The sequence below is a fragment of the Pan troglodytes genome, chromosome 5 (assembly GCF_028858775.2).
Source record: "Pan troglodytes isolate AG18354 chromosome 5, NHGRI_mPanTro3-v2.0_pri, whole genome shotgun sequence".
In the NCBI taxonomy this organism is placed as follows: Eukaryota; Metazoa; Chordata; class Mammalia; order Primates; family Hominidae; genus Pan; species Pan troglodytes.
The window spans coordinates 17,059,042-17,083,068 of NC_072403.2; the positions used below are offsets into that span (position 1 = coordinate 17,059,042).

A 24,027-nucleotide genomic window follows, 5' to 3' on the forward strand; every position below is an offset into this window, starting at 1 on the left:
TTAATGACTAATTATTTTCAGCATCTTTTATGTGTTTGCCATTCTTTTTACCTTCTGTGTAAATCATCTTTACAAGTTTTTTCTACTCATTTAAAAAATTGTGTTACTTTTATCAAGTTGTAAACAATTCTTTATTCTGGATACAAGTTTTTTTTTGTTTGTTTTTATCAGATATGTTTTGCAAGTATTTTCTTCTATTCTGTAGCTTGCCTTTTTATTTTTATTTTTTTGAGATGGAGTCTTGCTTTGTTGCCCAGGCTGGAGTACAGTGGCACAATCTTGGCTCACTGCAGCCCCCGCCTCCTGGGTTCAAAAGGTTGTCCTGTTTCAGTCTCCCCAGTAGCTGGGAATTACAGGCATGTGCCACCATACCTAGCTAATTTTTGTATTTTTAGTAGAGGCAGGGTTTCACCATGTTGGCCAGGCTGGTTTCGAACTCCTGATCTCAGGTGGTCCACCCATCTCGGCCTCCCAAAGTGCTGGGATTACAGGCATGAGCCACCGCACCCGGCTGCCTTTTTATTTTTAAATGTCATTTGTTTTGTGTTGTTATTGTTTGATAAGTCCTTCTTATCAAGTTTTTAAGGTATGACATATAAAGTTATTCTTTTTTTGTTTTTTGTTTTAATTTTTTTGAGACGGAATCTCACTCTGTCGCCCAGGCTGGAGTGCAATGGCGCGGTCTTGGCTCACTGCAACATCTGCCCCCAGGATTCAAGTGATTCTCCTGCCTCAGCCTCCTGAGTAGCTGGGATTACAGGTGCGCGCCACCACGCCTGGCTGATTTTTGTATTTTTAGTAGAGATGGGATTTCACCATGTTGGCCAGGCTTGTCTCGACCTCCTGATCTCAAGTGATCTACCTGCCTCGGCCTCCCAAAGTGTTGGGATTACAGGCAGTTGAAGGTAGTTTTACCTTTTCTTCCCAATGTGTACATTTGTCTTTTAGCTTTTGCCTCATTGCACTGGCTAGGGCCTTACAATGTTGCAAGAAAGGAGTGAGAGCAGACCTTCCTCCCTGATCTTTTGGAGTGAAATATTTAGCCTTTTACCATTAAATAAATTATTAGCTGTGGGATTTTAATAGATATTCTTTATCAAGTTTAGGAAGAAAACTTCCCCTCTGTTTCTACTTTGTGGTGATTTTTCTTTTTTTTTAAAATCAGGAGTGGATATTGGATTTTTTTTTTTTTTAATGATTTTTCTGTATTGAGATGGTCATGCGCTTTTTCTCTTTTCCTTTTTTTTTTTTTTTTTTGAGATGGAGTCTCACTCTGTCGCCCAGGCTGGAATGTGGTGGTATGATCTCAGCTCACTGCACCCTCCTCCTCCCAGGCTTAAGTGATTCTCGTGCCTCAGCCTCCTAAGTAGCTGGGATTACAGGCGTGTACCACCACACCCAGCTAATTTTTGTATTTTTAGTAGAGACGGGGTTTCACCATGTTGATCAGGCTGGTCTCGAACTCTTGACCTCAAGTGATCCACCCACCTTGGCCTCCCAAAGTGTTGGCATTATAGGCATGAGCCACCACGCCCGGCTGTATTTTTTCTCTTTTAAGTCTGTTAATATGGTGGATTTTGTTGCATTTCGAATGTGAAAGTAACCCATTCCTCAGATAAACCTGTTTTGGTCGTGACATGTTATCCATTTTCTATACTGTAGCAATTAATTTAGTAAACATTTAAGATTTTTCTCTTTATATTCATGAGAAATACTTGTGGTTTTCTTAAACACCCTTGTCTGGTTTTGTCATCGTGTTAATGCAGACCTTATTACATGAGTTGCGTACTGTTCCTGTCTCTTTGGATTTTTGGAAGCATTTACATACAATTGCTATATTGGTTTTCTATTGCTGCATAACAAATTCCCATAAATTTAGCAGCTTAAGACAACGCACAGTTATTAGATATCAGTTTCTGTGGGTCAGGAGTCTCCACCTGGCTTAGCTGGGTCCTCTGCTCCTAAAGCTGCAGTCAGGGTGTTGGCCTGGCTGCGTTCCTTTCTGGAGCTTGGGTTCCTCCTTCAAGCTTATGTGGTTGTTGGCAGGATTCAGTTCCTTGTGACTGAGGACTCAAGGTGGCTCACCTCTTCATGCCAGTTGAATCTCTGACACCAGGGAGGGTCCCAATCCCTCTTTTAAGGTTTTTACCTAATTGAGTCAGGCCCACCCAAGGTAATTTCACTTTTGAATAACTAAAAATCAACTGATTGAGACCTTAATTATAGTTTCAAAATCCCTTCATCTTTACCAAATAATATAACCTAATAAAGGGTTTAACTATCCCATTACCTTTGCCATGTTCTTTCTTTTTTCTTTTTTTTTTTTTTGAGACAGAGTTTCACTTTCGTTGCCCGGGCTGGGGTGCAATTGCTCAGTCTCGGCTCACTGCAACCTCTGTCTCCTGGGTTCAAGCAATTCTCCTGCCTCAGCCTCCCAAGTAGCTGGGATTACAAGCATGGGCCACCATGCCTGGCTAATTTTTTTGTATTTTTAGTAGAGACGGGGTTCCTCCATGTTGGTCAGGCTGGTCTCGAACTCCCGACCTCAGGTGATCCGACTGCTTCGGCCTCCCAAAGTGCTGGGATTACAGGCGTGAGCCACCATGCCCTGCCGGCCGGCCTTCCTTCCTCTTTTTTTTTTTTTTTTTTTTTGACTGAGTCTCACTCTGTCACTCAGACTAGAGTACAGTGGTGTGATCTCTGCCCACTGCAACCTCCGCCTCCCAGGTTCAAGCGATTCTCGTGCCTCAGCCTCCCAAGTAGCTGGGACTACAGGCATGCAGTACCACACACAGCTGATTTTTGTATTTTTTGCTAGAGATGGGGTTTCCCCATGTTGGCCAGGCTGGTCTCAAACTCTGGGCCTCAGGTCATCCGCCCACCTCAGCTTCCCAAAGTGCTGGGATTATAGGCATGAGCCATTGCTCCTGGCCAGCTTTGCCATGTTCTGTTGGTTAGAAGCAGATCAGTTTCTACCCACATTCAAGAGGAGGAGTCATATAAAGATTACACAAAGGATTGACTCATTGGGATTACTAGAGTGTGTCTGTCACATTTGACATAATTTCTTTGTAAATGTTTGGTAGAATTCATCTGGGCTGGGACTTTTCTTTTTGGAAAGATTTTCAACTACAAATTCTGTTTCTTTGTTAGATATTGGACTATTCCACTTACCTGTTTCTTCTTGAATGAGCTTTCAGAGTTTGTGTTTTTCAGGCACTGTGTCTGTTTACTCTGAATTGTATAATTTACAGGGATAAAGTTTATAATATTTCTTAATTAGCCTTTTAACACCTGTAGGATCTGATATTGATTATTTGTGTCCTTTCTTGTTTGTTTGTAATTGGCCTGACTAGAGGTTTATAAATTTTATTGATCTTTGCCAAGAACCACCTTTGGTTTAATTGATTGTTTTCTCCCTATTGCTTGTCCATATTCTGTTTCATTGGTTTATGCGTATATCTATATATCTTTCCTTCTGCTTATTTTGAGTTTAATTTGTACTTCTTTTTCAAGTTTCTTATGGGGAAATCTTGGGTTATTGATTTTAGACTTTTCTTATTTTTAAGAAAATAGACATTTAATGATAATTGTTTCTTTTTCTTTTTTTTTTTTTTTGAGACGTAGTCTTGCTCTGTTGCCAGGCTGGAGTGCAGTGGCGCGATCTCGGCTCACTGCAACCTCCACCTCCCGGGTTCAAGTGATTCTCCTGCCTCAGCCTCCTGACTAGCTGGGACTGCAGGTGCCTGCCACCACGCCCGGCTAATTTTTGTATTTTTAATAGAGACGGGGTTTCACCAGGTGGCCAGGATGGTCTCAATCTCTTGACCTCGTGATCCGCCTGCCTTGGCCTCCCAAGGTGTTGAGATTACAGTCATGAGCCACCATGCCTGGCCGACGTTTAATAGTTGTTTGTAAGTATTGATTTTGACATTTAAATTTTTATTCAATTCAAGATATTTTCTAATTTCACTTGTGATTTCTCCCTTGAACCATGGATTATTTAGAAGTATGTTGTTAAATTTTGAATATTTGTTCTTTTCCAGATATTTCGTTATCAGTTTCTAATTTGACTTTTTTATGGTCACACAATGTATTTTGTATGATAAAATTTAGGAGGGTTTACTCTTACATTTAATGGGACCTATGATACAGAATATGGTCTATCTTTTTTTTTTTTTTTCTTTTTAAGACAGGGTCTCTCTCTGTCACCCAGGCTGGAGTGCAGTGGCAAGATCTCCGCTCACTGCGACCTCCGCCTCCCGGGTTCAAGCGATTATTGTGCCTCAGCCTTGCAAGTAGCTGGGATTGCATGCCCGACAAATTTTTGTGTTTTCAATAGAGATGGAGTTTCACCATGTTGGCCAGGCTGGTCTCGAACTCCTGACCTCAGGTGACCCACCCGCCTCGGCCTCCCAAAGTGCTGGGATTACAGGTGCATGCCACCATTCCTGGCCAATTTTTGTATTTTTAGTAGAGATGGGGTTTCGCCATGTTGGCTAGGCTGGTCTCGAACTCCTGACCTCAGGTCATCTGCCCACCTCAGCCTTCTAAAGTGCTGGGTTTAAAGGCGTGAACCACCACCTGTGGCCAGTATATGGTTTGCCTTTGTGAACGTCCCATATATAATCGAAAAGAATGTTTTTTTCTGCTATTGATTGAAATGTTCTGTACATCTCAGGTCAGTTTGGTTGAGGGTTGCAAGGTACTTTTGTGAAAGGGCACCAGCAGCTTTTGCTATACAGTAGCTACTATTATATAGTAGGACTCTTCAGAGCAGACATTGAGCTCTGTAATGAATCAATTGGTCAAATTAATTAAATCTTGATAGTTTTGGGAGTGGGGTTGGGACAGGGAGAATAATAGTTGATTTGTTTTGAGTATCTGCTTTGTGCCAGGTGCTGTTTTAAGGCATAGTGAACACACTGGAAAACTGGTTAAACCATACGTTTCCTTTTCTTAAGAAACTTGTGTCTCATAGGGAAGGTGGTCAGTACTATGCAGGATGAAAGTGAGCATGAGGTGCTAAAGCAATTACCCAAAATAGGTCATATTGAAGTAATAGTATTGTAGAACGATCTAAAAGTTATATATTAATAATGCTTAAAATTCTTAGTTACAGTGGTAGTAGTCTCATATCTGTATTGTTTGCCTTAGAGGGGAGGAGGTTGGAGCCTATGAGATGGTAACAGAGCTAATATTTGATGAGTACTTATTATGTTTTAGGCATTCATTTTAGCTTGTTACATGTATTAACTTTTAATTACCACATACCCTTTGAGAATGGGTACTGTTATTCACATTTTATAGAACATGAAACTGAAGCACATAGAGGTTAACTTGCCGAAGTCGGAAATAAGTTACTGAGTTAGGATTCATGGAATAACATTGCAGTCTAACATGCCTCTGAGATATAAGAAATTATGGGGACAATCCAGTTGATAGATACAAGGATGTGATCTAGGATAGAGAATGACACTAGGAGTGTAGAGAAGGAAACAGATGTGAGAGGGTTTATTAAAATAGAATCTATAGCACTGGGATAAGATAAAGTGGGAACAAAATGCTGAAGAAGAACTCTTTTCTGCCATAGAGATGGGGAGAGAATGTAGTTCTCCCAAAGAGCTGTTGGATGGAGACAGACAGCAGACACATGCACGTGCACTCTCTCCTCTCTCTCTTTCTCTCTCTCACTCACTCACTGTTTTTGAGATGTCTTCAAACTAGCCAGGTAGAAATTCCCTCTTGAGGTTCAGGAAAGGTGGAAAGTATGGATGAAAATTTGGTCCTCGGGCCGGGCTCGGTGGCTCACGCCTGTAATCCCAGCACTTTGGGAAGCCGAGACAGGCGGATCACGAGGTCAGGAGATCGAGACCATCCTGGCTAACACGGTGAACCTCCGTCTCTACTAAAAACACAAAAAATTAGCCAGGCGTGGTGGCGGGCCCCTGTTGTCCCAGCTACTCGGGAGGCAGAGGCAGGAGAATGGCGTGAACCCGGGAGGCGGAGCTTGCAGTGAGCCGAGATCGTGCCACTGCACTCCAGCCTGGACGACAGAGCGAGACTCCATCTCCAAAAAAAAAAAGAAAATTTGGTCCTCATCATCTATAATAACGATGATATTTGGATCCATGGCAGTGTTGTGATCACCAGAAGAAGAAGAAGAGAACAGAAAGAGGAGAGAAGAGATTTTAAAAGGTAACTTGAAATGTCTTATGATTATTGAATAGAAAAGCTTTGGATTTGGAGGTACTATGATTCAAATTTGTATTGATTTGATAGTGGTAACTCCAGGGGCTTAATAACTTCTAGCATTGCCTAGTGTGTCATTGAGAAAGGGGTGTGTACAATAGAGGGAGAATTTTAAGAATTAGAAGAGCTTGGCTTACTTGGTTTAGTCTACATTTAGGATTTGGACATACTGTCTCATAGATGAGCCTTTGCTGCCTTCAGAGTAAAATGGAAATAAGGTAATAAGATTGAAAGTGGAAAAGAGCTTTTTATAAATGTGAAATTGGTAGTGAGCCAGTCAACTAGCTACTTAGATACTATCATGAAGGTGAGATTATATAACTCCACTGGAATGATTCCACAATTTACAAAGATCAGAATTTGTAGTTATACTGCACCTGGGCTTTTGGACTGAAAATACCTTGGGTAGTGTGTCTTAATCGGTTTGGGCTGCTGTAACAGAAATACCATAGACCAGGTGGCTTATAAACAACGGAAGTTTATTTCTCATGGTTCTAGAGGGCTGGGAAATCCAAGATCAAGGTACTGGCAGATTTAATGTCTGGTGAGGGCCTGCTTCCTGGTTCATAGATGTCTGTCTTCTCACTGTGTCCAAACATGGCAGAAGGGGAAGGAGTGAGGGAGCTCTCTGGGGTGTTATTTTAATAAATGTATTAATCCCATTCATGAAGACTCCACCCTATGACCTAATCACCTCCCAGAGGCTCCACCTGCAAATACTGTCACATTGGGGATTAAATTTCAATATATGAATTTTGGGAGCACACAAACATTCAGACTACAGCAAGTAGCAAAATCATATTCTCATTCTCTAGATAGTGCTTTGTGTTTCAGTCATACTGTCACCATGAAAATCTGAGAAATTTGATACGCTGTTAAGATTCATTGCTCTGTCTTATGTAGCTGGCTGTCTTCCAATGTCATGAGTCACTGTGTGCCTTTATTTTCTTATTTAGAAAATGGGAATAATGATTGCTGGTCTCATTCAGATGGATCGTGTAAAAGCACTGTGTGAACTGATAACTGTGTAATTGAAGGTGAAATTACGCTTCTCCCCTGGGTTTGTGGTGTGTTGATAGTGATGGTTCATCACTCAAGTTCATCTATCACAGCCCTTCTGCTGCCAGCATGTTTATCTTACATAGAAAACAATTTACAGTGTGTTTCATGAAATTCATCATTTGAACAAATGCTTAGTTATTGGCACACAGAAGTGAGTGCTCTTTTGCCTATCTCAGAATACACACCCTCTATTGCTGATTAGTTATTCTGGCATACAATGCGATACTGAAGCAAGACATAAACTTCCTTTTAAGCTGAAAAACTGCAAAACCCATCTTAACAATCAGTATATTGTGGACTGTACTTTGCCCCTCACCTCTCCTTTCTTCTTTCACTCTCTACTGTTTCTGTCTTACTAAATCCCAGGACATGGTTCCAGACCCATGCCCATAGAATAAGAGTTAAGAAGTTTCTGATATGTGCACTTTGGGTCTGGGAATTGTATAAGCTATACTTCTGTTAGAAGTCCGCTGTAGGCATGCAGGGTGCAATGGGTAAGTCTTTTTCAGAAGAAGGCTGCCTGGGTTTTAGTGGTTTTACTTCCTTCATTCCCCTGTCCCCCAAAATACATATGCTCACCTGGGAGAAGTTAGTCATTAGGGCCCAGAGTCCGGATTAGGTTGGTCTATATTTATGGTTATACAGGTGCCTCTCCCCCTCCCAACACACACACCTGCATACACACCCCTCTGCTGTTATTTGGTGCTCTCTTACCAATATCATGTAAAGGGTGATGCTTTATTTTCTATTACATAACTTTGCACTTGTCTTCTCTTCCACTCATTGTATAAAAGAGAACGAGTTCTGAATGCATAAGTGCTGTATTAAACATTCTGTTAACCAGACATAATACAATTCTACTTGGAGCAAGATACAATCATTCTTTATGTCCACTTCTGACTATCCATTATGTTGGTCATCATATCCATGGTCCTCCTGCAGCATTGCTCCACTCATCAGCAATGTCTGGCCAGTTTCTTTGTTGCTCCCCTTACATACATACCTACACCGTCTCACTAGTAAATACTGATTTTGCATTAAGCTGCCTTTTCTCAAGTGGAGTCTTCTCAGGTTCTCTGGTCAACTGTTGTTCTGTCTATCCCCCATGGGCACCCCACAGCTAATCTTTTTCTTCTTTTCCTTGGCCAGTCTCCACAATTGATTGGCAGCAGCACTCATGCTTCTTTTTCACTGCTTTTTGTCTTTTCCAAGGCTGCATGTCCATCGCAATCATCTAGGGAGCTTAAAAAAAATGAATAAGCACAATCCCTGGAGATTGATTTTGGGATATCTGGGGTGAGCTCTTGGCAATCTGTGTTTTCTAAAAACTCCTCAGCAGATTTTGAAGTTCGAATGATCCCTCTTGTGAAGGGTGCAGTGTGATAATCACATACCTTTAACTAGAATCGTTCCACTGGATAATAATTTTGAACTTGCCTTACTTTTACAGGTGTTCCTTTCCCTAAAAGGGAAAATATGAATCCTATCCTCTTGTGACCCTACCTTGCTCCGACTCTGAGTGGTTCCTCTGCCCTAGAGGTGGAGGACTTTTTGCAGTGTGGACCAAAAGTCAGGCCTGTGACCTTTTTGCAGTATGGACCAAAGGTGAGGCCTGTGACCTTTTTGCAGTGTGGACCAAAGATCAGGCCTGTGACCTTTTTGCAGTATGGACCAAAGGTCAGGCCTATCCTCTTGTGACCCCACCTTGCCCTGACTAAGTAGTTCCTCTGCTCTAGAGGTGGAGGACTTTTTGCAGTGTGGACCTTTATCAAAGGTCAGGCTTGTGTTTTAAAGGAATTGAGGCAGATTCCAAGAAGATTAAAAGTTTTGGTTAGACATTATCTAACAAAATAATTGCCTGTCTGGGTTTTTTTTTGGGGGGTGGCTCCTGTGATAGAGGCTGTCCTCCAAGAGCCTATTGTCTAACAAAGGTAGAGGAGATATCATTACTGGGGATCTTTTTCCAGGCTGTTCCCTCTACTCCCCTCTTAAATCTCAAAAAACACCCATGTCAGCTGGGAGTGGCAGCTCACACCTGTAATCCCAGCACCTTGAGAGGCCAAGGCGGGAGAATCACTTGAACCAGGAGTTTGAGACCAGTCTGGGCAACAAAGCAAGACCCTATCTCTACAGTAAATAAATAAAAACATCCATGTCCTCTCAGGGATAGGCCCTATATCCGTGTTCACTGTACCTGCTCCTGGGGCTGACACTTGAACTCAGTTTAGGGCAGAGATTCTACGTTGTGTTTTTTCTAGGTTTGTGTTTTAGAAAGCTGGGGGGAGGAGGAGCAATCTACAGAGAGAAGCGTAGAGGAAAATGGAGCCGCTGTGCAGAGAGAAACAGATAATGCTGAGCAAATGACCTCAGTTCACGAGAACCTTCTCCTAGTGCTCGTCCCTCGTAAGGGCGCTTCCTCCCATGCTCTCTCAGACACCTCTGTAGCTTTTAGTAAATTCCCCTTTTTTTGTTTAAGCTAAGTCTTTGGAATTCTCTAACTTGAACTAAAAGCTGCTTTATTAAAATAACAAGAGATGAACTATGTGTGTGACTTTCTATTTCATGTTATATTTGTCATAAGATGATTACCAATACCATAGATGAATAGATTTTGAGCCCTATTAGCAGCAAGGAGTGTGGCATACCAGAAGTGTATGACAGAACAGTTTAGTTAAACTGAATAACAATTTGGCCATTAGATGATATGTGCAAAGCATTTTCTTACAGTTCTTATCCCAGAGTTTTAAAAGTTAGCTGTTATTATTTTTATTGTTACATAATAATCATACATATTTATGGAGTATATATGATATTTCAATACATACATATAATTTACCATGATCAAAGCAGGGTATTTAGCATATCCATCACCTCAAACATTTATCATTTCTTTGTGTTGGAAACATTTCAAATCTTCTAGCTATTTTGAAATATACAATACATTATTGTATGTATTTTTTATTTTTGTGGGTACATAGTAGGTACATATATGGGGTACATGAGATATTTTGATACGGGCATGCAATGCATAATAATCACATCAGGATAAATGGGGTATTCACTACCTCAAGCATTTATCCTTTGCATTATAATTCTTTTATTTTCTTTTAGTTATTTTTATAAATGTACAGTAAGTTATTGTTGACTGTAATCACCCTGATGTGCTGTCAAATACTAGATCTTATTCATTCTATCTAAATATGTTTTTGTACCCATTAACCATTCCCACTCCCTGCCCCTTCAGTACCGTTCCCAGCCTCTGGGAGCTATCATTCTACTTTCTATAAGTTCAGTTGTTTTAATTCTTAGCTCCTACAAATAAGTGAGAACACGCAAAGTTTGTCTTTCTGTGCTTGGCTTATTTCATTTAACATCCTCCAGTTTCATCCATGTTATTGCAAGTGACAGGATCTCATTCTTTTCTTTGGCTGAATAGGATTCCATTGTGTGTATGTACCACATTTTTAAAATCCATTTGTCTGTTGATGGACACCTAGGTTGCTTCCAAATCTTGACTATTGTGAATAGTACTGCAGTAAACATGGGAATGTAGGTATCTCTTCAGTATATCGATTTCCTTTTTTTAGGGGGGTAGGTGGGGAAATACCTAGCAGTGGGATTGCTGGATCATATGGTGGTTTTATTTTTAGATTTTTAACGGAACCTCCGAATTGTTCTCCATAGTGGTGTTACTAATTTATGTACACAGTGTTTCCACCAGCACTGTACAAGGGTTCCTTTTTTCTCCACATTCTCACCAGCAATCGTTATTGTCTATCCTTTGGGTAAAAGCCATTTTAACTGGGTGAGATGATATCTCATTGTAGTTTCGTTTTGCATTTCTCTGATGATCAGTGATGTTGAGCACCTTTTTATATACCTTCAGGTGGTTTCTTATCAGTAATGTCCTTTTCTTTCAGGTTGAAGAACTCCTTTTAGCACTTCTTGTAGGACAGGTTTGGTGTTGACTAAATCCCCTAGCGGGAAAGTCTTGATTTCTCCTTCATGTTTGAAGGATATTTTTGCTTGATACACTGTTCTAGGGTAATTTTTTTTCCTTCAGCATTTTAAATATGCCATGCCATGGCCGGGCGTGGTGGCTCACGCCTGTAATCCCAGCATTTTGGGAGGCTGAGGCCAGTGGATCACCTGAGGTCAGGAGTTCGAGACCAGCCTGGCCAACATGGTGAAACCCCATCTCTACTAAAAATACAAAAATCAGCTGGGCATGGTGGTGTGCGCCCGTAAGGCCAGCTACTTCGGAGGCTGAGGCAGGAGAATCACTTGAACCCGGGAGGCGGAGGTTGCAGGGAGGCAGAGGTTGCAGTGAGTCGAGATTGCGCTACTGCACTCCAGTCTGGGCAACAGAGTGAGACTCCATCTTAAAAAAAAAAAAAAAAAAAAAGGCCTGGTGTGGTGGCTCACGCCTGTAATTCCAGCACTTTGGGAGGCCAAGGCGGGTGGATCCCTTGAAATCAGGAGTTTGAGACCAGCCTGGCCAACATGGTGAAACCCCGTCTCTACTAAAAATACAAAAATTAGCTGGGCATGGTAGTGCACACCTGTAATCTCAGCTACTCGGGAGTCTGAGGCAGGAGAATTGCTTGAACCTGGGAAGTAGAGGTTGCAGTGAGCCGAGATCGTGCCATTGCACTCCAGACTCCAGCCTGGGTGACAGAGCGAGACCCCGTCTCAAAACAAAAGACAAAACAACAACAACAACAACAGCAAAATGCCATGCCACTCTCTCCTGACCTGTAAGGTTTCCACTGAGAGATTGATTGCCAGACATGTTCAAGCTTTTGAGTATCTTACTTGTTTCTTTTCTCTTGCTGCTTTTAGGATCCTTTCTTTGTCCCTTACCTTTGGGAGTTTGATCATTAAATGCCTTGAGGAGTCTTCTTTGGGTTAAATCTGCTTGGTGTTCTATAACTTTCTTGTACTTGAGTATTGATACTTTTCTCTACGTTTGAGAAATTCTCTGTTATCTCTTTAAATAAACTTTGTACCCTAATCTCTCTCTCTACCTCCTCTTTAAGGCCTGTAATTCTCAGATTAGCCCTTCTGAGGCTATTCTCTAGATCTTATAGATGTACTTTATTCTTTTTTCTTTTGTCTCCTCTGACTGCATATTTTCATTTATTTTATTTATTTATTTTGAGATGGAGTCTCGCTCTGTTGCCCAGGCTGGAGTGCAGTGGCACCATCTCGGCTCACCACAACCTCCGCCTCCCGGGTTCAAGCAATTCTCCTGCCTCAGCCTCCCGAGTATCTGGGACTACAGGTGTGTGCCACCACACCCAGCTAATTTTTGTATTTTTAGTAGGGGCGGGGTTTCACTATGTTGGCCAGGCTGGTCTCGAACTCCTGACCTCGTGATCTGCCTGCCTCGGCTTCCCAAAGTGCTGGGATTATAGGCGTGAGCCATGGCGCCCAGCCCTGGCTGCGTATTTTCAAATAGCCTGTCTTCAAGGTCACTAATTTTCTTTTGCTTGATCAGTTCTGCTGTGGAGAGACTCTGATGCATTCCTCAGTATGTCAGTTGAAAGTTTCAGCTCCAGAATTTCTGCTTGATTTAAAAAAATTATTTCAATCTTTTTGTTAAATTTATCTGATAGGTTTCAAATTCATTCTCTTTAATTTTGTTGAGCCTCCTCAAAACAGCTATTTTGAATCCTCTCTCTGAAAGGTCACGTATCTCTGGGAGTGGTCTCTGATGCCTTATGTAGTTCATTTGGTGAGGTCGTGTTTTCCTGGATGGTCTTGATACTTCTGGATGTTTATTGGTGTCGGGCATTGCAGAGTTAGGTGTTTATTATGGTCTTCACAATCTGGGCTTGTTTGTACCTATCCTTCTTGGGAATGCTTTCCAAGTTTTGGAAGGGACTTGGGCATTGTGACCTAAGTCTTTGTTCACTGTAGCCATGTTTGCATTGGGAAGCATCCCAAGCCCAGTTATGCCGTGGCTCTTGCAGACTTGTAGAGTCACCACCTTGGTTGTCTTGGGTAAGATCCAGAAGAATTCTCTGGGTTAGCAAGCAGAAACTCTTGTTCTCTTCCCTTACTTTCCCCCAAACAAATGGAGTCTCTCTGTGCTGAGCTGCCTGGAGCTGGGGAAGGGATAACATAGTCACCCCTGTGGCCACCACTGCTGGGACTGTGCTGAGTCAGACTCGAAGCCAGCATAACAATGGGTCTTGATTGAAGCTCATGGTGACCACTGCCTGGCCACCACTTATGTTTGCTCAAGGCCCAAGGGCTCTACAATCAGCAGGTGGTGAATCTAGTCAGGCTTCTGTCCTTCCCATTAGGGTGGGGTGAGTTCCCCCCTAGCTGTCTGGGAGCCAGAGCCAGGAGTTGGGAAACTTACAAATTTACCTGGTGCTCTCTATTCTACTGCAGCTAAGCTGGCACCGAAGCTGTAAGACAAAATCCCTCCCAGTCTTCCCTTTCCTCAAACAGAGAACTGTTTCCTTGTGGCCACAGCTGCCCTAGGCCCACAGGGACTACTGTCTTCCAGCCACCAGTGTTCACTCAAGGCTCAGTGTATTAGTCCACTTTCATGCTGCTGATAAAGACATACCTGAGACTGGGCAATTTACAAAAGAAAGAGGTTTAATTGGATTTACAGTTCCATGTGGCTGGGGAAGCCTCGCAATTATGGTGGAAGGCAAGGAGGAGCAAGTCCTGTCTTACACGGATGGCAGCAGGCAAAGAGAGAATGAGGAAGACGCAAAAGTGGAAACCTCTGATAAAACCATCAGATTTCGTGAGACTTATTCACTACCAGGAGAACAGTATGGGGGAAACTGCTCCCCATGATTCAATTATCTCCCACTGGGTCCCTCCCACAACACGTGGGAATTATAGGAGTACTTGTGTGGGGACACAGCCAAACCATATCTAACTCAGTTAGCTTGTGGTGAGATTTGGGTGGGGACACAACCAAGCCATATCACGCAGTTAACTTGTGGTGAGATTTGGGTGGGGACACAGCCAAGCCATATCACTCAGTTAACTTGTGGTGAATGCTGTCAGGACTTAGTCTCTCCTTCAGGACAGTGGGCTTCCCTCTCGCCCAGAGCAGGTCCAGAAATGCCATCTAGGAGCCAAGGCCTGGAATTGGGGACATCAGGAGGCTGCTTGGTATTCTATCCCACTGTAGCTGAGCTGGTACCCAAGCTGCAAGACAAAGTTCTCTTTACTCTTTTCTCTCCTTTCCTTGAGTAAGAGTTTCTCCGCATAGCCACCACAGCTCAGAATGTGCTGGGTCACATCTGAGGCCAACATGGCTCTGAGTCTCACTCAAGGCCCTCAGTAAGTACTGTTTGGCTACCACTGTTGACTATTTGGGGCCCAAGGGCTGTCTACTAAGCAGGCAATGCATCCTCTAGGACTGGGTCTTTCCATTCAAGGCAGCAGGTTCCTATCTGGCCCAGGGTGTATCTGGAAATGTCAGCTGGGAGCTAGGGCCTGGAATGGCAACCTCATGACTCTGCTTGGTGCCCTATTCTAGTATGGCTAAGCTGATACCCAAGTTGCAAGACAAAGTCCTCTTTACTGTCTACTCTCCTCTCCTCAAACAGAGGGAAGAAGTGTCTCCCAGACCTGTGAGCTGTACTGCTTGTAGTTAAGGAGGGGTAATGCAAGCATTCCTTTGGTTGCCCCAGGTGGTGTCTCACTAGGTTGTGTGCCCTCTAAGTCCACTGGCTCCAAGCCCATCCTAGCACAGCACCAGGACTTGTCTAGGAATTTTAGTCCTTGTGGCTTAGATTCCCTTTCAAGTTTATTGAGGTCCCCAGAGCACTTTAGCGCATGGTGGTAGGGCTTGCTGGAACTCAGGTTCCAGTTGCTGGGGTGGGCAATTTCCCTATGGTTAGGACTGGTCTAGCTGCTCCCTCTGTGGGTACAGACTGAGTTCTGTCCTGTCTTGCTTTCTCCTGTGACAGGACAGCACTGAGTTTCAGTGCAGAGTCCCATAATCACTGTGCTGTCCCTCCCCCAGGCATACAGATACTCTTTGCATGGCATGTGACTGCTGCTGGCAGGGGAGGGAGGGTAGCGTAGGCATTTCAAGACTATCTGTCCTACCCTCTTCAGTGCCTGTTTTATTAATGTGATGTTAAAACCAGGTACTGTGATCGTTCACCTGATTTTTGATTTTTATGGAGGTGCTTTTTTGTGTGGATGGTTGTTCAATTTGGCATTGCTACCGGGGGGGGGATGATCACTGGAGGCTTCTGTTTGGCCATCTTCCTCTGCCTCCCTCCTCTCTAATTGTATTTTTATACCCACTAATCAACCTCTTTTCATCCGCTCCCCACCTCAACACTTCCCGGACTCCGATAACCATCATTCTACTCTATCTCTGTGAGATGAACTTTTTTAGCTGCCACAGATGAGTGAGATGATGTGATATTTGTCTTTCTGTGTCTGACTTATTTCACTTAACATAATAACCTCCAGCTCCATCCGTGTTGCTGCAAATGACAGGATTTTATTCTTTATGGCGGAATAGTATTCTATTATGTATCTGTGCCACATTTTCTTTATCCATTCATCCATTGCTGGCACTTAGGTTGATTTCATATTTTGCTATTGTGAATAGTTCTGCAATAAACATGAGCATGTATGCAGATATCTCTTGAATATACTGATTTCCTTTCTTTTGGATGTATAAACCAACAGTAGAACTGCTGGATCATATGGTAAATCTGTTTTTAGTTTTTTGAGGAACTTAAATGTTCTTGGTGGCTGTGTCAAAAATCAGTTAATACATGGATTTATTTCTGGATTCCCTATTGTGTTCCGTTTGTCTATGTGTCTGCTTTTTTATTAGTGCCATGCTGTGTTGGTTGCTCTAGCTTTTTGGTATATTTTTAATTCAGGTAGTGTGATGCCTCCTAGTTGTTATTATTGTCATATCTAACATAGCAGTTGAATAGCTTATTGGCAGTTGTATCTGGCACAGTAATACCTTTCTTAGTTTATTCTTTGCTCAGTCATACTTTTCCTGGTATGTATTCCTTGGGGCTTTAATAATGGTTTTTTTCCTCAAAACAGATGTGTCATGTGTCGTTTTCCCATTGAGACTACCTGGCATTTTTAGTCTCATCCTTTGTTCAGACTATGAACACTCTTTGATAAACAGCCTGTGGTAGAAGCATCAGATCTTACTAGTCCTAAGTATTATGATATGGAAACACCCCGTCTTCCTGTCCTCCTCCTGTCTCTCCCCAAAATTACACCTCTGTAAGAACTTAGTCATTTTACTTGGAGGACAACTTGTTGAACTTTCCTCAATTTAGTGAATTTACTGCAATTCTTATCTAAACTACAATTTATCTCTTTCCTTTGTACTCCCAACCTATCATTACAGTAGTCATTGTAAAAAAAAAAAAAAAAAAAAAAAAAAAAACTGGGTGTTTATTCTTTTTGGCTGCCCAGTAGATGAGCTCCCTAGTTATATTAGGGGAATTCCATACCTCACAGTGTTTTGTGAGAAACAGTGTAACTACTACATGTTTTCCCCCAGCCCTCACACAGCCTATACCCAGACAGAATTGGGAGAAAAATGCATACTGTTCAAGCTTACCTCTCTCCAGATTTGAGGATAAAAATTACAGCAGTGTGGAATTGGAGTGGTTCAGCTGGCCAGGGTGGGGAGGGGAGTGGTGATAGTAGCCATAACTTGCCTCTCCAAACTCTAGAGTTTTTCTCATTGATACCACATTCTGGTTCTGAATTTTGACTTGAGATTGAATCCCTTACATTGGCTGCTGGCAGTGATTACCAAAAATATTTTTTTGATTCCTCTTACTAAAATTGGGGAAGAGAGAGTCTGTGATCTAGCTGAATGCTCTTGTATCCCAAGCCTCTGAAAGCTACAGCTGTCCTTAGTTCCTTACCTTGTAGATTTCTGTGCTGAGAGACTTACTCTTTCTTAACCATTCCAAGAGCACTATAGTACTTTATGGCAGGAACCCCATTGGTGAGGCCCTTTATCATAGCCTTTTCAGTCAAAAGACTTGCTCACTCTTCTTTATGGTCATTTTATACATTGTAGCCACTGTTGGAATCTTTGGTTTTAATGAAATCAAGACTATCAGTTTTTAGAAAGATTATAATTCTCTGATAGTAAATTTACCACTGTAATATCTGTTTAGATATTACAAGTGAGTTCTTGTAATATTACAAGATATTACAAGTGATCAAGTGAGTTCTTTTAAGTTACATTTTCGAGGCTAACCTAAGAGTTAAGAGAAGTTTTCCTTAGTATTTGTTGAAGTCAATTGACCATGTTAATTTAGGCCAATTAATGGCATTGAGGTATTTACAAAATATAAGTCTACAGACTATTCATGATTTATCTTACCAGTTTCTTTCTTATTTATCCCAATTACCAAAGCCATGTTTTGTTCATTGTGGAAAAATTTGGTAAGTACAGAGAAATATATTTTTTAAAAAAAACAAGGTGGGTCTCCAAATTGATCTACAGATTAAATGCAGTCCCTGTCAAAATTCTTGATGCCATTTTTTTTTTTTTTTTACTGAAATCGACAAGATGATTCTAAAATTCCCATGGAAATGACTCAGAATAGTCAAAACAATCTTGAAAAAGAACATTGATGTACTCACATTTCCTGATTTTTAAACTTAGTATAAAGCTACTGTAACCAACATGGTATGCAACTAGAATAATGATAGGCATATACAGGTTAATGGGATGGAATTGAGAGTCCAGAAATAAACTGTAACATTTATGGCCAATTGCTTTTTGACAAAGGTGCCAAGATAATATAATAGTGGGGGAAAATAATCTTTTCAACAAATGATCCTGGAACAGCTTGATTTCCTCATGCAAAAGGATGAATTTGGACCCCTCTCTTATACCAAAATTAACAAAACTGGATTGAAGACTTACATCTAAGAGCAAAACTGTAAACTCTTAGAAGAACTACATAGATGTAAATCTTCATGACGTAGGATTGGTCAGTGGTTTCCTAGATATGCCATCCAAAGTACAAGCAAACAAAGGAAAAAATGATGCATTAGGCTTCCTTAAAATAAAAAACTTAGGTGCTTCAAAGGACTTTTTCAAGACAGTGAAAAGCCGGCCCACAGAATGGGAGAAAATATTTGCAAATCATATACCTGATAAGCATCTAATAGCTAGAATATACTAAGAACTCTTACAACTCAATAATAAAAAGACAAGCAACTAAATTTAAAAAATGAGCAAAAGAAATGAATAGATATTTCTCCAAAGAAGATAACAGATGGCTAATAAGAAAATGAAAAGATGTTTAACATCATTAGCCGTGAGGGAAATGCAAATCAAAGCTTCGTGATATACCATCATGCCTGCTAGGAGTCCTGTAATAAAAAAGATGGACAATAAAAAGTGTTGGCGAGGATGTAGAGAAATTGGAACCTCATACATTGCAGGTGGGAATGTAAAGTGTTGAAGCTGCTTTGCAGTTTCACAAGTGTTTAAACACAGAGTTACCATATGACCCAGCAATTCCCTTCTAGATAGATATACCCGAGATAAATGAAAACATATGTCCATGGAGAAACTTGTACACAAATATTCATTGCAGTCAAAAAGTGGCAACTTTGTTTCTTATAATAGCCAAAAGTAGAAACTTCTAAATGTCTATCAATTGATGAATCCTTAAACAGAATGTAATATATACATAAAATTGAATATTATTCAACCATAAAAAGAAATGAAGTACTGATGCTTACAACACAATGGACACACCTTGGAAACATGGGCTGAGTTTGAAAAACCAGACACAGAGGCCACGTATTGTATGATTCCATTAAAATGACATGTTCAGAATAGGCAAATCCATAGAGACAGAAAGTAGATTAGTGGTTGCCAGGGGCAAGTGGGAGCAGGGATGGGGAGTGACTGTTAATGGGTATGAGGTTTCTCTTGGGGTTGATGAAAATGTTTTGGACTTCAGTAGTGGTGACGGTTGTACAATCTTGTGGATATACTAAAAAACACGGAATTGTATACTTTAAAAGGATGAATTTTATGGTATGCGAATTACATCTCAATTTAAAAACTCAACAGAAGATACCTCAGATCCCACTGCCTATGGACAACCACAACTGACATCAATTGAGCATTTTAGAAAATGCCTAATGCCAGGCACCTAAGCCCTTTTGATACCTTCTCATTCATTCCTCACTATAGCTTTGTGAATATTCTGTCAGAACTGGAACTCCTGACTTCTTCCTTGGTGTTCTTTCCACTAATTCGCTCTGCCTGTTTTACACAGAATTTTGGGTAAAGAGAGAAGATGCTAATTTGGAATATCATTAAAATAATATTTTACAAAGTTGGGTGCTTTACTCAAACACACAGTTGACCAAAAAATATTTGTGATTTGGTTCAGGTAACACTCAGCACTCAAGCTTAAAGCAAAAACTTGAGAAATGGATTAAATCTCTGAAGTTTGTCTTTAGTGTCAAGGGGTTTATAGTAATTTTTTTTCCAGAGATAGTAAGAAAAAAAACAAGTAAAATTAGAAACTCCCCTTACGTATCTGTTTATCTTGGCCTGGATTAACACTGGGCTAGAAAAGCTGGTTGTATTTTGTTTTCACAAAATATGCTGTGTTTCATTTCTGTTCTATGCAACCAGAGTCTTTAAAGTAGGCAGCATCAAGAAAACATGTAAGCATGAAAAACCTTGTTAGCGTGGTTAATTTAGTTTATTTTATGCTCTTAACATTTTAGAGCAACCAAGCATAGGTTCAGAGGTTTTCTCCTGTGTGTTCCTTTATTGATTAATGTTTGTTCCTTATTAGCGAACATTTAAAAACCTTTACTACTCCTTGCAAAAACAAAACTTGTTTTTTTTTTTTTTTGTTAAAAGAGAATTAGTCATACTTTTTAATGACATTGACGTGAAAATATCGTATTTTAAAAATCTGTGTTTTAAACATCTTGAATCTAAGATATTGGTGCCGTGGCTTTAGTCTTTCATCATATAATTTAAGAAAATATATTTTCTTCGAAAAATTATTTCCAGAAACTTACGAATAGCTTGGTCCTGACTGAGTAGTTTTCATCATAGTGCAGTTAAGTCCTGCTATTTAAGGCCTTATGGATTCTGATCGAAACAAACTTGCTTTTAGTAAATAAATAGCACCGAGATATGAAAGTCCAAGTAAATGGCAAAGTGAATTCTTTCTTTCCCAGAAAAATGCTCTCAAAAATTTGATTTTAGTATAAGTAACACTTTTACTTAGATATCATAAACTCATTATGATTTTACTGTAGATAGACTCAGCCCGAATTCTAAATTCTATGAGGGTAGAGACTGTTTTTGTCATTACTGTAATCCCAGAGTTTATCCTCATTCCTTGTACAAAAAACGTTTGTTATATCATTATATATTTGTAATTATGTATATTTTTATATGGTATTTTGTAATATACCCCCCATTAACTGTAACATTCTGAATTGATAACATTGTGTGTAATAACTTTTCTTAATGTTTTTGTCTTTCTCTGTAGGTTGGTATTTTGTATGGCATCTTTTTTTATCAAAATTCAAGTTTCTCCGGGAACTGGTGGGAGACACAGGATCCCAAGAGGGAGATCATGAGCCTTCAGGGTCTGAAACTGAAGAAGACACTTCCTCCTCTCCACACAGAATCAGATCCGCTCGCCAAAGGAGGGCACCTGCTGATGAAGGCCACAGACCCCTGACATAGTCCTGTATTTGTGAAGGATGAAAAGGCAGTTGCCAGCTTCTGTCTTTTAGTGACTTGGCTTTGAAATTTACTAATGACTGAAGAACATTTGTATTGGATTTTAAGTCGAATTTTAAAAAAGATTTACATGTAAGCCATATAAAAATACAGGGAACTGAAACCAAATTGGACTATTATAAATTTCATCTTAAAGATAATCTTTTGTTTCACCAGCTTTCTACTTATACACTTATTCCTTGGCTTTTGGGCTTATTTTCTTGCACTGGTGCAGATCTGGTAAACATTAAAGCCTTGAAAAACCATATTTTGTTAGCCCTAAAATGTACATTTTTCTTCCCATTTTAACTTATCTGAAATTGGGATGCATCTCATTACTGTCAACCAGGTGATAGTCATGTAACGCTCCTACCGTGTGCATGTGCGAATTTACAGCTTGTCATCGTGTCATCCCTTTAACCAACATGTGTTTTGTTGGTATCAAATGTGTCAGGTTTAATTGACATTTTAAAATGTCTTCAAAAAGATTACACTATGATTCAGCATTGAAACGAAAAGTTATTGTGTATGCAGAAAAGCATGGAAACAGAGCAGCAGGGCGTACATTTGATATTAGTGAAGCAAATATTCGTCGCTGGAGAAATGATCGCAATTCCATATTTTCCTGCAAAGCAACAACAAAATGTTTTACGGGACCTAAAAAAGGTAGGTACCCACAAGTAGACGAAGCTGTACTACGTTTCGTCAGTGAGACACGTGCGAAAGGATTGCCTATCACACGCCAAGCAATGCAATTGAAGGCAGGAGAAATTGCCAAAACCCTAGGAATTGATGAAACAAAATTCAAAGCCACAAGAGGCTGGTGTGACCGATTCATGCATCGAGCAGGACTATCATTAAGGCATCAAACATGGTTTTGTCCCAAGCTCCCCACTGCCATTAAACAGAAGACAGTGTTGGAGCACTCTTTCAAGAAGTGCTGCATAACCAGTACTCTTGACAACACCGGGAGAGACGTTCTGTGGAAAAATGCAGACATCAATGACTGTGGTTTGAAAAGTGATTCAGAAGAGTTGGATTCAGAATATGAAGTTATAATTATAACTTAACCGATTTATTTCACACATTTTCTTTACATATGCACAAGATTGATGTGATAAAAATCTGTTTAACTCAAAGCGCTGTTTCAATAAATATAAAATAAACATTTTCTGTGATATGAAAGCATTGTGTCATAGTTTAATGGGCAGTGTTTTTCCTTAGTGATACATATGGTGCATCTTAACAATTGGTAGTGTCTTAGGTTAAATTAAAAATGGTAGCTTGTGAATTTATTTTTCTTTTTAAGATAGCAGTTATTTATTGGGGAATTTGATTCTGACTCTTACAATGTTAAACTTGTTATCCTGTGTGAAACACATGTTTTTGGGGGGGAGGGGGTAACCAAGATTTTAGGGTAGTAACTTAGGAATCTAAGAACTATCTTCTACTTTAGGAAGAGTGGGATTAGTTACTCCCTTTGTATAGGAGGACTTTATGCTCAAGGAATGTGTTGTGGAGAAAAACACTTCTTCACAAACAATTCAGTGACAAGACCTCAAAGGTAATGCGTATTGAGGAAAACAGTAGTGGGTGAAAATTCCCGCTTAGCTGTAAAATGACTCTCTTGCCAGGTTTCCGTGTTTGTCTCAACTGAACTCTGGGCTGAGTGTTTACCAGGGAGAAGAGATGTGAATTAAACAACCTTCCTGTTTAGTGTTACCTGCTTTGTACAAGAATGAAGTGCAAAGCCAACTTATTTTATTAATCCAAGTTCTTTTTATGTTTTTCTTAACCTTTATTAAGGACTAGTCATCACAAAATATCTATTTAACCTCTATTTTATGATGGTGTGTTATTATGTTTGATACCTCATACTTCTTGCTTAGAGTTTTGTTTAACAGTTCACTGGCTCTGTCCCAATGTTTGTGATGAACACCTTTTTGCTATATTGTAGCTCTTGGAGATACTAAAAGAGAATTCACAGAACATAACTTTAGTTTTATGTGTTTGCTAGGGGAAGATTTCCTAGCAGCTGAGAGCAAGGCACAGTCTCTGTCTTCATTTCTTTATTAGATACAATTTTCTATTTTTATGTGACTCTAGGGCATAACAAAACAGTGACGGTTTCAAGCGTTAATTTTAATGCTTCCTACTAGCTAATATCATCTTAAAATGATTATCAGAAAAAAAAATAATGCCCCCAAAAACTTTTGGGGGCATTATTTGGTACTGGGAGGATATTTAAATTAGATTTTTCATAGTCTATTGTTTTGAACTATGGATTCTGTTTTATGGTGGATACCTAAGGTTTATATAATAGTTGCTGGAAAACTTAAAGTAGCTGGTGAGCTTCCTGTTATGTCACTATTAAAGAATGATGGCTGATGTAACTCTCCCCCTGAAATCTACAAGGGTCATGCCCAAATTAATACAGGTTAACCTTTGTAGAGGTATATATGTTGGCATTATTTATTGACATTTATGCTTCAAGCATGTCTTATTTTATGTAATTTTAAGAAATACTCTATTTAACTTGTGAAATATACCTAAAAGCATACTAGTTAGCTCTTAGACTCTCACTTAGGGAGGGTAAAGAAACATCACTGATGCCAATATGAAGATCTATAAACAAATCCTTTGTTTAGAACTTTTTTCTCTTCGTGCACCTCACAACACACTTACCATGGTACATATTTCTTAATGCCACTAAGAAAGGCAAGATAGTGAACGCAGAATTATTTATGTGGTATAGTGTTTGTTTTCCTGTTTTAGTGCTTTTGTAGCTAAACTTACCGGAACTGCATCACAACTACATTTGCAGTCTCAGTGGGAGGTGGACTAGCCTGTGGTTAACTTTAGAGCTTAAAAGTTGATAAGCATTAAAAACACATACATGTATTAGAATCTTGTCTAACCCCTCACAAAGGATGATGGTG

The 24,027-nt window shown here is 40.2% G+C and overlaps 1 protein-coding gene across 1 annotated transcript in view; it reads left to right on the forward strand.

Moving 5' to 3' along the window:
- Window positions 1-23,689, forward strand: part of SMIM13 (small integral membrane protein 13) — a 43,267-nt gene extending 19,578 nt beyond the window's left edge. Inside the window, exon 2 of the mRNA XM_003950720.5 lies at window positions 20,853-23,689. Within this exon, the coding sequence (XP_003950769.1) occupies window positions 20,853-21,052 (200 nt within the window). The 3' untranslated portion in view covers window positions 21,053-23,689. The remainder of the gene's footprint in view (window positions 1-20,852) is intronic.
- The last annotated feature ends 338 nt before the right edge of the window (window positions 23,690-24,027 follow it).